This window comes from Zea mays, chromosome 4 (genome assembly GCF_902167145.1).
Source record: "Zea mays cultivar B73 chromosome 4, Zm-B73-REFERENCE-NAM-5.0, whole genome shotgun sequence".
In the NCBI taxonomy this organism is placed as follows: domain Eukaryota; kingdom Viridiplantae; phylum Streptophyta; class Magnoliopsida; order Poales; family Poaceae; genus Zea; species Zea mays.
Window position 1 is genome coordinate 127,079,916 of NC_050099.1, and position 13,428 is coordinate 127,093,343.

Genomic DNA, 13,428 nt, shown 5'->3' on the forward strand with positions numbered 1-13,428 from the left:
GACGGGCGCTCCTTCAGGTAACCCCTCTAGAGTAGTGAAATTGAGCTTCCCTTGCCTGACTTGCACTTTTTGCTTCCTCCCTTTGCCTTGGTTTGGTGCTGGCATCTGCCTTGGCTGATTCCGTGGGCAATTCTTGGCATAGGGGCCTGCATTGCCACACATGAAGCATTTGTTTCCATTCCCTTGGCGGAACTGCTGCTGTTGCTGAGGTTGATTGTTCCTTGGAGCGGGAACGGGGAAACGGTTGGGTGCTTGCTACTGCTGCGATGGCCTAATGACCCATCTTCCTGCCTGCTGCTGGAATCCCCTGCTCTGATTGTTGGAGACAATCCGGAACCTCTGGGGTGGAGCTGAAGTGGTTGACACTGGTGCCTTCTTCTTTTCTGCCCAGTGAGCTACAATACAGTCTTCCTGTGATATGGCAAGGTTGACCAGTTCATTGAAGTTGTCAGCCCGAACAGTGTTGAGGCACTCACGCAGCTTGGTGTTGAGTCCTCTGTGGAAATGGTCTCTCTTCTTCTCATCTGAATCTGCATGATAACCCGCATATTTGTTTATCATATAGTAACTTTATTTTGTTATGAGACCTAGGTTAAAAATTATGCACTTAGTTTCTTGTATATCCAACACTTAAATATTCAGAAAATCATAACTCTTTAACCGTAACTCCGAATTTAGTGATTCTCAAACCTAGGATCTCGTTACGATTCATAAATCATTATTATGCAATTTGTTCTTATTTTTGGTGTAATGTTAATTTTTCCTATACCATGTGTGTTTGTATTGCTACGAGTAGCAGCAAGGTGACGAGTCACTTGAAGACCAAGTTGGTACCTGGGGATCTCAAGTCTAAGGCAAGTTGTGCCCTTGATCACTTTTATTTACCTAATAATGTTCTCTGATAATCACTATGACATGCTCATGTTAATTTGATGGAACCTAATAGGTTTCCCTAGTATTTTTTATCCCCCACCTTGCAAACAGATGAACTATTGGGTAGATTTGCTATTGCTCTACCTTGTTTTAGGAAATTAATGTTTTATTATTGTCATCTTCCAATTATTTTGTTGCTTTAATTATTGTTCATGGTAAGATCATAATGTTAATTGGAACATGGAGAACCATCCGAGAAAACAGTGCTACCACAAGGGTGGAACGGGACGCCCTTGACCAAGTAATTAGGAAGCTAGGGAGAGATTACCTTACCCGAAAGGGGCAAGCGGGGAGGCGTCGCTGCTAGAGTATAGGGAGGTTCTCGGGTCGAACTGTTGTGATGGCAGTTCGGACGAGGGATTCATATGCTTCCTTCGTCTTGAAACCGTAGTGTGTATTCTCGAACTAGTGGAACTTTGGAAAGGCCTAGTAGTGCTACCCTGCCTCGCTTCCTCGGTAGAGGTGTATGGGGTCCGATCAACCCCGTGGAAAATGGGTAACATGACTTATGGGTAAAGATGTGCAACCTCTGTAGAGTGTAAAACTGGTATATCAGCCATGCTCACGGTCATGAGCGGCTCGGACACTCACATGATTAAATTATGGAATTAAACTTAATCTGTCATTTGCATTGCATTGTGGGTGTTATTATCAATTGTGATCTCATTTAATTGGGTTGGTATCTACTTATACCTAGTAACTGCTAATAAAATTTTGACCAACTCTAAAAGCAATGCTCAGCTTCAACCATTTCCTTTGGTAAGCCTTACACTTCACATGAGCTCACACCTTTGGTGAGTTCATGCACATTATTCCCCACAACTTGTTGAGCGATGAACGTATGTGAGCTTGCCCTTGTTGTACTCACATCCCCCAGGTCAAGAATAGGTACCACATGATGAGGCGCATAATGGATGATGTGATGAGTTCGTGAGTGGTCTATGTCATCGTCTCCCAATCAATTTTGGTTGCTAGATCATTGTCTTTGTATGATGTAATCATTTAACTATTTTTATACAGAATTGTGTTATATATTAATGATGTGACATTCATTTCTGTACCCTGAGTTATCATATGTGTGAGACTTGATCCCAGCAGACATGTGAATCACGCCCGGGTTTTGGACCCCTCAAATCCGAGTGTGATAGAAGTGGTATCAGAGCCAATGTTGACTGTAGGACGTAACCTAGATAGAACTGAATAACCCTTACTTATCTTTGCTACTCTGATTCTTTCTAAACTTTTCCTAATCTTTTCTCATCTATTGCTGCTTTACTCTGATTATTCTTACCTTTTCACCTCTAAAGACAAAAGTGGATTTCACACTTTGAAATCATGTACCTAAAGTGACTTTTAGGAATAGGAGACCTAATCTTAGGAACAAAAACAAAACTATTTTTGTAGCTATCTATACGCTTGAATGTTTGTTCTTATGGTAACTGTTTGATTTGGTTCTTTGATTGAGTGTGATGAGTTGTGGAGTAATGTCCACAATTGCATCTGCATATACATATAGGCATAAAAATGTGTTTATAAGATAACTAGCCAATCTAGATTATCCCCATTAAAATGCATCTAGAGTCACCTATCTATCTTATCTTAACAGATTTCATCTTATCCTTGGAAACTCATCTTATAAGCATAGTTATCCCGATATAGACACAAAACAACAAATCAAAGCTCTGCCTAAGATCCTTCAGTTTGTGACCATCTACTAGGCTATCTGTTCTGCCTACTAAACTATTCTCCTTACAAAACTATCTTACCATATTTATCTAACCCAAATGGTTAATACCAAGAGGGGAGGAGGTGTTGATCTACCCGCACGAATTCGTCGAAGAAGGGTTGTAGTTAATCCGGAACCGGAAATGAATCCTCCTCTGAATCCCCCGCCTATTGATGACGTGACTGCTGCTCAGATGTGATTACTACAACAAATGGCCAACACAATGACAGAAATGCAAGCATAGATCTGTCAAGAACACTAAGAAATGCGTCAAGAACGTCAGGAAATGCGCCAAGAACAGTAGGAGCGACAACAACTACCACCTCCACCAGCTCCGCCCAGGGATAAGCACCGGGAGTTTATGAGTCACAAGCCACCTACATTCTGTAACTCCTCAGACTCACTACAAGCTGATGACTAGTTAAAATCCATGGAAAAGATGCTCAATATAGCTCAGTGCACCGATAGGGAGAAAGTGCTATATGCATCGGGTCTCCTTACTGGCCCCAGTGCAGATTGGTGGGATGCATATTGTGCTGCTCACGCCGCTGCTCACACCATTACCTGGGCATAATTCTCCAACCACTTCAAGAATTATCATATTGTTGCTGGTCTTATGAAGATCAAGGAGTTCCTATCCCTCAAACAGGGAGGCATGTTAGTAAGCGAATACAGAGACAAATTCAACCAAGTATTCCAATATGCTCCCAGTGAAGTTGATGACGATGAGAAAAATAGGAGGTATTTCTAGAAGGTTTGATCGGGCCACTTCAATACCAATTGATGTCGCACACATTCCCGTCCTTCTAGAGACTGCTAGACAAGGCTATCGCTCTGAAACACAAGAGGGTTGAGCTTGGAGACAAAGAAGGGCTACTAACCAGGGACATGATGGAAGTAGTTCTCGTCCCCGGTATACTACACCTCAATAGACCCAACCTGCTCCTCCTCAAGCAAATATCTCAGCAGGACTTGTTGCTCCTAATGCATCCACAAACAGGTCATGCTTCAAATGTGGACAAGCCGATCATTATGCGAACTATTGTCCCAACAGGGCTGCTTACACCACTCTAGCTCCGATGAAGCAAGGTCAGCCCTTAGAAGGCAAGAGTTAGGCCTTATCCGTCAATCGAGGTCAGGTCAACCATGTGGAAGCAGAACCTGAACCTAGTGAACCTGAAAACCCGGAAGAGATACCGGTTGAAGGTGAAGAAGCTAGTGAAGAAGGCAATGAGCAACAAGATTAGAGTATATATAATTAAACCCTTGCTGTACTCACATCCCTCAGGTCAAGAACAGGTACCACAGGATGAGGCGCATGAAGGATGTTGTGATGAGTTCATGAGTGGTCTATGTCGTCGTCTCCCAGTCAATTTTGGTTGCTCGATCATTGTCTTTGTATGCTGTAATCATTTAACTATTTTTGTACAGAACTCCATTATATATTAATGATGTGATATTTGTTTCTGTACCCTGAGTCATCATATGTGAGAGACTTGATCCCAGCACACATGTGAATCGTGCCTGGGTTTTGGACCCCTCAAATCCGGGTGTGACGCGGAGGTAGCGCAGGATCCGCTTGAGAGCGGTGAGATGGGGCTCCCGCGGGGTGTGCATATGCAGGCACATCTGCTGGACGATGTAGGCGATGTTGGGCCTGGAGATGGTGAGGTATTGGAGCGTGCCGGTCAGGCTCCAGTAAGACGTCACGTCGGCGATCGGGGGTCTGTCGTCCTCAGAGAGCTTCGTCTGAGTGTCGAAAGACGTGGAGCAGTGCTTGCAGTTAGACATGCTAGCCCGCTCTAGGATGTCGACGACGTACTGGCATTGGTGAAGGAAGAGACCCTAGGACCAACATTCGGCGGTGATGCCGAGGAAGTGGTGGAGGGGCCCTAGGTCCTTCATCGCGAACTCCCACTGAAGGGCAATGATCATGCACTGTACAAGATAGGCGGTGGATGTCGTGAGCACAATATCGTCGACGTAGAGCAGGAGGTAGACGGTGTTGTCGTCGTGCCGATAGATGAAGAGTGACGTGTCCGACTTGGCCTCGATAAAGCCGATGTAGGCCAAGTAGGAGGCGAAGCGACTGCACCATGTCTGCGGTGCCTGCTTGAGGCCTTATAGGGAGCGGTTTAGCCGACAGACCAGATCTAGGCGAGCGACGTCGACAAAACAGGTGGGCTGGTTGCAGTAGATAGTCTCCGTCAGAGTGCCATGGAGGAAGGCATTCTTTACGTCAAGCTAATGGATCACCCAGTCCCGGGAGAGGGCGAGAGAGAGGACGGCATGAACGGTGGTGAACTTGACGACAGGGCTGAAGGTCTCGTCGTAGTCCACTTCCCAGCACTGGGTGAAGCCTCGAAGGACCCAATGGGCCTTGTAGAGGTCGAGGGGCCATTCGATGTCAGCTTGTGGCGAAAGAGCCACTTGCCAGTGACCACGCTGGTGCCTGGTGGATACAACACCAGGTCCCAGGTGTGGTTGGCCAACATGGTCGCGTACTCGTCTTCCATAGCACGACGCCAGTGTGGGTCGGCGAGGGTGGTGTGAACGGAGGTGGGAACCGGTGAGGCGTCCAGAGGAATGGCGGTCGTATCAGCGGCCAAAATCAGTCGGTCGACGGGGCAGAGAACGTCGGCGGCACGCCAAGTCACCATTGGGTGGACGTGCCTGGGGTCACGATGAATGGTGATCGGATGGTACACATGTGGCTCAGAGTGGGCCACCAAAACGTCGGGGGCCGCGGGCGTGGCCGACTCGTGACGGTGATAGACGATGGCGGGTTCGGCAAAGCGAGCCACGCTCATCGACGGGCCCGGGTCAGTGGGTGATGAGGGAGTGGTGCGCCCGCGGCGGTGGTAGACGAGGGCGGGGTCGGCGAAGCGAGCCACGCTTGGGGCCGTGCATGGTGTGGGAGGAGTTGACGGGGCCATGTGTGGCATAGGCAGGGTCGACGGGGCCATGTGTGGCGCTAGCTTGGTCGACGAGGCCGCGCGTGGCACGGAAAGAGGCACGAGCAGAGGCGGCGAGGCCACATATGGTGCGGGCAACGGCGCAAGGCGGGGCGCCTAGGGTGGAGGGCTAACCGAATCGGACACAAGGAGGGAGTCGAGATCGATGGGTGTGGAGGAGCTAGTAAGGGGAAACACATCTTCGTCGAAGACGACGTGACGAGAGATGATGATGCGGTGTAAGGGAAGGTCAAGACACCGATACCCTTTGTGGTTAGGGGAGTAGTCAAGGAAAAGGCAGCGAGTGGAACGAGGAGATAGCTTATGGGGAGCGGTGGCGGAAGTGTTAGGATCGATGGGCCGGCCCGTGGGCTACCACACCCGACCCAAATTTTTTGACTAGCTGAAATTTTGACTCGTGCCCACCCATAACATTGATCGAGTTAGGTCGGGTATTTTCGGACGGATTCAGCCGAGTTGATCGTGTCGGTGGCCCATGCTCAAGTCTACTTTAGACTTGTGCTTTGATATAGGACAAACGAAATAATTTTTTTATCCAAAGTCTAAAATTTGCTCCCACGGATACTTAAACTCAGACATGAGGAATGCTAATCAGACCACCTAACTAACTCAGCTAGATAGCTCATTTTCATATTCAAGAAAAAGTACACCTTCCTCTCTTAATTTTTTCCTCAAAAAGTACACCTTCCTATCTGATTTTTTGTCACGACCTGTACTGTGCGAAAGACTTGCCAAAGAACTGCTATTCCTGTAATTTTCCTCCGTTTTCCCTCCAATCCAAACGCGCCCTCAATATAGTGATTCGGTACAAAACCCATGATCTTGGCACGTTAGTACCCTTTGCTTTGTAGCACTAATCACTGCTTTTGGAACAAGATTTGCTAAACCAACATCCGTCCACGGCTTCTCATATGTTACATCATGGTACACCCTCATGAACGACTGAATGTGTGAAACTCGCAAAAGAATGTCAAAATTTGCATAAAACAATGCCCCTCTACATGATCTCTTACTTCCATACGCGTCATCAGCTGGGAAACTCTCCCCCCTACATGTAAGATCAGTTGCAACCCTACTTTGGAGTCCCTAACACCGCCAAAAGCCACGAACAGTGACGGAGCAAAATTATGTTGTTGCAGAATATTTCCAAGCAACATACTGTTTCTGCAGTTTCAGATCATACTCCACGATCTTTGGTTTTTGTCAAGTTTACTTGAGTTGCCTATGCAGGTGTCCGCCGCGAGAGCTTAGCAAGTATGCTACATATTTACGGGCAAAGAAGGTATGCGCTAGAAAAGAGCACTCCAAACTGCTGAATCCCCCTCACCACAGCGAGCATGTACATCTTTGATCCTCTCAACAGACTTGCATATGCCACTGCAGCTCCAATCGAAGGACGCTACACAGACATTACCAGCTTGCCCTTTCCACTCACAATCTGCAGGAGTACAGCCACAATCAGGAATTCAGAAGAAAGCAGAGGGCAAACATGTAAAGGAGCCACTGTTCAATACTCTACAACGAAACAGACCTGGTGGAGTTCCACAGCACATGTTCCTTTCATCAATGTGATTAACTTCCAAACCAATGAACCATGATCCAAGCGACACGTCTTCATTTGCATATTTGTGCAAGATAGGCCTGATAAATATCACTGGCATCATTAGTTCCCCTTTAGATGAACAGACACTTCTGTATGTCATGAACATGAATTAAACATACTGGTTGATTGAAATATAAGTAGCGAGATCTTTCGAAATGGCATATATCTGCCCCGTGGCATGACGGAAGTATTTATTTCCTTCCTCCCCAAATTTCCAGTACTCAGGTTCATGGTACTTAACATTCCTATATGAATAGAGAAGGTTCAAGCAGGCCTCAATTAGTACTTCAAATCTAGTGTCTGAACTCATGTTGTAACAGTGTAGAAGCAAACATTACTTGTCAGCGAGAACTGGGCCTGACTTCATGCAGCCAATATAAGTTCTTGGTTTCAATTTATGCCGAGCAAGGGTAGTGGCAAGCATTCCTGTTTGGTCATATGCATGCACCAGTAAACAAAACTGAAATTCAAGAGGAAGTAAAATTGTGTCTAAGGAAGAGACAAGCACCTAAGTTTACATGCACATCATCATCAACCTTGACGTAGAAGTCAGCATCCCAGATGCCAAGAGCAGTAGAGAAGAATATTTTTGTCTTAGCTGAGAGTTCATGGTATCCCTCAACATGGTCCTGCGTCATTAAATAAACAACATGCAATAAAAATGTCAGGGCTAGTGCCAGAAAAGTATAGTTGAATTCACTAGTTATTGAAGCTACATGCTCACCAGCCTAAGAAAGTCATGATGCTGAGCGTCCTCTGAATCTATAGCTTTGTCCAGTATACTGTCAGATGTAGCACTGTGCAACAAAGAAAACAGGCAGTTTTTATATCCAAATTTTAGAAGGTACATTTTTAAGTAGAACAAGGATGAAATCATGTAACAGTTTAAAATAAATATCTGCAGGGACCTATGCAAGAGACGATGAATTATGACTGACTAGAATGAAGATTAGAGATTTTTTTATCATGGCTGGAGGAAGAGCCAGACATAAGTTGGCTTAATACAGAAACAAGTAAACTCAAGGACTTGAGGTGCTTTGCAGATTATTGCGCTGCAAGACTAGGTACTTCTGAGAACCACAGGGCTACATGCTATGATGTCTTGCTGTTCTAAGAACAAAAAATGACAACAGGTAAGTTTAGAAATTAGAGCTACATTATTTTTAATGCTGTAATATTGCCAGTACATTGTTCGGTGTATCAACATGGACGAATCACCAGTCTGAATCACAATTACTCATATCTTTGATAGTCTGGTAATAAAGAAAAGTACCAGGAGTTATTTCATTCTATAATCTAACACGAAAACTGTCCAGTTGAAATTACAACAAGAGCAAGAAAGACAAAATACAATGCAATCAGTAACAAAATTTAGGGCCTGTTTGTTTCGTTGGAATTGAATTCCATTTTAATAATTATAATTTAGACAAAACTAATTAAGTTTATATATTTATATATGTAATATATTTGTATATTATCCTAAATCATATGAGAGAGATAGTTATATACTACATTTATGTTATAGAGGCGCAAGTAGAAGAATGTGCTATAAGTTGTACATCGAAAAAATAGCATGTAAATCTATAGAATCAATTTTCATCTCTCACCCCATGAGTTTGAGGTAGGCTTATATAATAACTTTGGAAAGTGGTGGAATGTTATATTCTAAAAAATAGCATATTCCATTAGTAAGATTCCAATTCTTCGAAATGAAAAGCAACAAACGGGGCCTTAGTGTAATCACTGGGAATGCCCTGCTAGGAATATAGGAATAATCTGTTTACCTGTGCCCGATAGTGAAGCGGATTACTATTCCCTTTTGTTCTTCTAATTGTTGCAGTTTTTCTCCTAATAAAAAAAGAGAACTTTACTAAAAAATTGTTGACTTTGATATCCACATGAATTAAACAACTCTTCTCCGTAGTTTACAAGATGACACAACCATAACACCCTCCTCCCTCTTTGTTTCCAATGGAAAGGATCGCAAAGTAAAAGCATAGCTTATGCCACGCGTTAAGCTAGTCCAACCATAACCTTACATTGGCTGTAATAATCAAAATTGGTGTGCCTTGAATTTGATATGTAGAGATCGCTAGGAACTGACAATTAAATCATTGTGCAAATCTAATAGACATGCCCATACCATAATTTGTTTATACTACTACAAGACCAAATACACACCTTGAGGCATCCATGTCTCCCGGACAGAATCACGGCGCTTGCGGCTGCTGAATGCAGTATTGACTCCAATGACAACAAATGCCTTTTTCCTTGGTTGGCTAGTTTCAAAGGTTACTGGTGAACCACTAGATCGGAGCAGCTCAAGTGTGCTCCGCTTTGCTGCAAGCTCCATCTGCAGCGTTGAGATGGACTTATCCAATGATCTAGCACCATAAACAAATTCCAAGGAAAAATCTTCAGATACAAAAACTCAAACACAGTTGCATGGTCAAGTTGAACCCCATTCGAAGTTGAAGGAGCTCACTGTATAGCTTCATGGGTCTTGGTTACCTCTCCCATTATATCCTTGTCTTCCCCATGCTTCTGCATCCAAAGTTATATTAGAGATTTTCAGTCAAAACCCAAATAATAAGAATGCATGGGAAATCACACAAGTTGAAATGGAACCCACCCTCTTTGTGCTGCAATCCTCTGATACAAGTTGGAGCTCTTGCTCTTGCCTCCGGCTTTGAGACATGATATGGTTACTGCTATCCGGTGCTGTCCAGAACCTGCAAAAACATCCGTAATGATCTCTCGTGGAAAATAGAAAAACATTAAAAAAAGAACTTTTATATTCAATTTCCAAATGTGTCAAAAATTGAACTTTTGGAATCAAGAAACCAAAATTATCCTTATATTAGGATCGGGCTCATGTCAATGTGTCTACTTCTCAATATAGTCAGTGAACTCATTAGATGCTATGTTCGGTCTTGACCGAAGTAAATCTTTATCTCAAGTTTCCATCCAGATATAATATGGGCAGTAGTGACTTTTCACCTAAAGCATAAAAAGTTTGTTTTTGAAGAGTACAATTTCATCTTGAATCCAAATCAATCCTTGGCCCATGTTTACATTCAAATACGATACACCCACCACTATTTCTGTTTCAAATAAAGTATACAAGTTGGGCTTTAAAGATTAATTTTCTACTTGCGAAGGTTGGAGAGCTACATTGAATCCATCACACATCACAGTGTCTAATGACACTCAGGTACTTCCTCTGCTCACAATAAGTAATATAAGTCCATCTAGGGTTGTCCTAAGTCAAACATATCTCATTCTGACTAACAATGTCTACAAACATATATCATCTAAAATTAAAATGGCTATATATTATGGAAGCATTTATCATAATGATTAATGGATCTGGTAATGTAAAATTTGTGATGCCAATCTATATAAAATTTTAGATATTTGTGGTCAAAGTTTAAAGAGTTTGGCTTCTGACAAAACTACAGGAACTTATATTTACATCGCTGCTGTTCTGAACACAAAGCTTTAGTCTCCATTAGGATCCATTAACACTAAAAATTAGCATCTAAAATTAGTACTATTAGTTCCATTAGCAGGTTTGGAGTTGCTAATAGGTGCTAATAGTTCATATACACCTTTAACTCTCTATCTAATCACAGGTGGATCCAAACGATCTCCTGCTAAAAATAGCTAGCTAAAAATCAGCAACTATTAGTTATTGCCTAGCTAATTTTTAGTGCTAATGGATCCAAACCGGCCCTTAATAAATGAAAATAAATCACATGTCCATCAGCAAGTAGGAAGACCAAAAGAGAAAACAAAATCACTGTTTGGGTTTGAAAAACATACTCAGTTCACAATGGGCAGTCAAAATCATCCCGAAAATGTGATCTTTAGGCCATGTTTGGTTTCAATTAGTATTAGGACTAAACTTTAGTCCTAGAACTAAACTTTAGTCCCTACTTGTTTGGTTATAGGGGCTAAATAGATTCTAAAGTCATTAAATACATTGTCCAAAGACTTAAATGCCCTTGGAATACACTCATGTGGGCTTTTAGTCTCTTTTAGCACCTATGTGAAGGACTAAAGACTAAATCATTTTAGTCCATATTTTAGTCCTAGTGTTTGGCAAAAAAGGGACTAAATGAGACTAAAAACTAGAGACTAATCTTTAGTCCCTCTAACCAAACACCCCCTTAACAGAAACAAGGTGTAGTAAATCATGCAGATAAGCATATTTGATAACAATCACACTGTTCTACGTATGAAGGCGGTTTGCAGCTGATCCAAGCTTGTTGTTTGCTCTAACAAAGCTCAGCGTAGTTGCTTTGTCGATTTTTGCCACAAAAGTTTAGCCCCAATTCACGTTTTCGTAAAATCTCAGACAACGTTTGATGAAAACCCGTTTAGAAAACATAGTAAAATCCATCCTTGCTTCTTTGGCCCAATAATTTAGTATATCAGCAGTAGGCGCCACCAGACCACGCAAGCGGCCATGAGCACGTACAGGTACAGGAAGATGCCTACGCCATCAGTCGACATCAAAACGCGATCTCCCCCTTCTAAGAAATAAAAAAGGATATGTCCACCAACCAGATCGCCATGAACTCCAAGAAGGAAAGACCATAGCAAAAAAAAAATGTAATAAGAAAAAGATAAGGGCGCTCGGAATCCAACCTCCCTCCAAACAAATCTCAAAACATCATTGGCTGAGCCAAGAGCTTATTCAGACTTCAAATCTGAAACGCGACGAGGGCCTTAAAAATCGACCTTTTCAATGCACGACCGCCATTACCCCAGGTGAGGAACGGAACCCCCAAGAACCCCAGGTGCAAAAGGAAGTGCACGGCGGGATCCAAAGCTTTGCGCGTAGGAAGAGATAGAGGGAGACCCACACCCACCGGTCGGTGAAGAGCATGCCGAGGCCGAAGCTGAATGCGCAGAGCAGCAACACCCTCCACCTGGCGGAGGACCTGCGGTCCATCGCCCCGCCTTTCCCCTTCATCGCCTCCCTTCGGCGACGCTCCGAATCTTGTCCTCGGATGGCGGAACAAGCCTGAACTCAAGTAGGCAGAGCTCCGCTCCGGAGGCCGGAGCAGCTCAGCAAAGACGAGCACCCTCCCGTGGATTTCGGCCAAACACGCACGGAGATTTCAGGGCCAGGCCGCGTCCGAAGCAGGCGTCAAGGGCAGCGGTCACCGAGGTGGTGAGCCGAACGAGTGGGGAGGAGGAAGCTGGCCGCCTGAAACTCTGCAGACTGCAGTGGAGCGCGTGATGTGCCCTTGCCCCCCACACTTTGTTGTCATCCTCCTCTTCCCACTTTTGAAAGCATTTTCGTTCCCTTTTCTTTTTCTTCACTCCTCAATATATATATTTTTTCTTTTGCCCATTTACTGCTGCATTTGGACGGGTGCCCTGCCGTGCAAGGTGGGCTGGTGTACCTCCCTGTCAGGTCCAAGAAAAGGAAATAAATACAGCTTGTTTATGGTATTAAAACCATACTAATCATTGTTTTCACTTAGATTCTCACTTTTCTTGGGTGTGATTAAAACTTTTTGATCCCAAAGGTAGGCTGTACTAGACCATGGCTGCAAAATGGCACGGGAGAATCGAAGCAGGCCATCTGGTTGCTTCAATTGTTTGATCATGTGATGTGATGCAGCACAGCAGCAGGAGGTACGTCATTAGTCTTGACGAGCTGGTGATTGGTTGGACTTGGGCCATTGTTTTGAGTTAGGTACGGTATATCAGTCACGGATGTAAATAGGTTAACTAAGATCCAGGGTCTCGACTTGTTTACGAATGAACGTCACCTAGACTAACGAGAAGAGAGAACAAGTTTTATAGCACAAAAATAACCAGAGAGTAATGCATCGCCTTGAAAACTACTGTTAGGACTGTACAGCATTGTACGAGTAGTAGGAAGGACGAAAGGTTGGCGAAAGACAACATGGGAAGTCAGGACGGTTGAGAAATCCTTTTGCTTCCAAAACAAACGACGTTGCCGGGTGCAAAAATGGGTTTTAAAAAAAGGTGCACTTTGTTTGATTAGGCACCTACGGCCTATCATAAGGTGAAGATGGTGTTGATAACTTTTTAGGGCACCAATCACTTAACAAGAACCACCAGCGGTGCTTTCTGGTCAGGCGTGGACGGTCCGCGGCACAGGGCCGGACGGTCCGCGACCTGGCACAAGGCTAGGGTTCCCTGCCTGA

At 44.0% G+C, this 13,428-nt stretch overlaps 1 protein-coding gene across 1 annotated transcript; it reads right to left on the bottom strand.

The window, feature by feature from the left end:
- Positions 1 to 6,766: 6,766 nt before the first annotated feature.
- On the bottom strand, positions 6,767 to 12,552 carry LOC100192632 (avr9 elicitor response protein). The gene is made up of 11 exons (NM_001137846.2): positions 12,115 to 12,552; positions 9,870 to 9,969; positions 9,723 to 9,781; positions 9,419 to 9,621; positions 9,022 to 9,085; positions 7,962 to 8,034; positions 7,746 to 7,866; positions 7,576 to 7,663; positions 7,357 to 7,482; positions 7,166 to 7,275; positions 6,767 to 7,072 (listed from the first exon to the last, which is right to left on the bottom strand). The coding sequence occupies exons 1-11, from the start codon at positions 12,216 to 12,218 to the stop codon at positions 6,924 to 6,926; spliced, it is 1,197 nt and encodes a 398-aa protein (NP_001131318.2). The 5' UTR covers positions 12,219 to 12,552; the 3' UTR covers positions 6,767 to 6,923.
- Between the last annotated feature and the right edge of the window lie 876 nt (positions 12,553 to 13,428).

Coding starts and splice junctions, on each gene's coding strand:
- LOC100192632 (NM_001137846.2), bottom strand. CDS start 12,218: ATGAAGGGGAAAGGCGGGGCGATGGACCGCAGGTCCTCCGCCAGGTGG. Junction 8,035..9,021: donor CGCTTCACTATCGGGCACAG/GTAAACAGATTA, acceptor TTTGTTGCACAG/TGCTACATCTGACAGTATAC. Junction 7,483..7,575: donor GGCCCAGTTCTCGCTGACAA/GTAATGTTTGCT, acceptor CTATTCATATAG/GAATGTTAAGTACCATGAAC.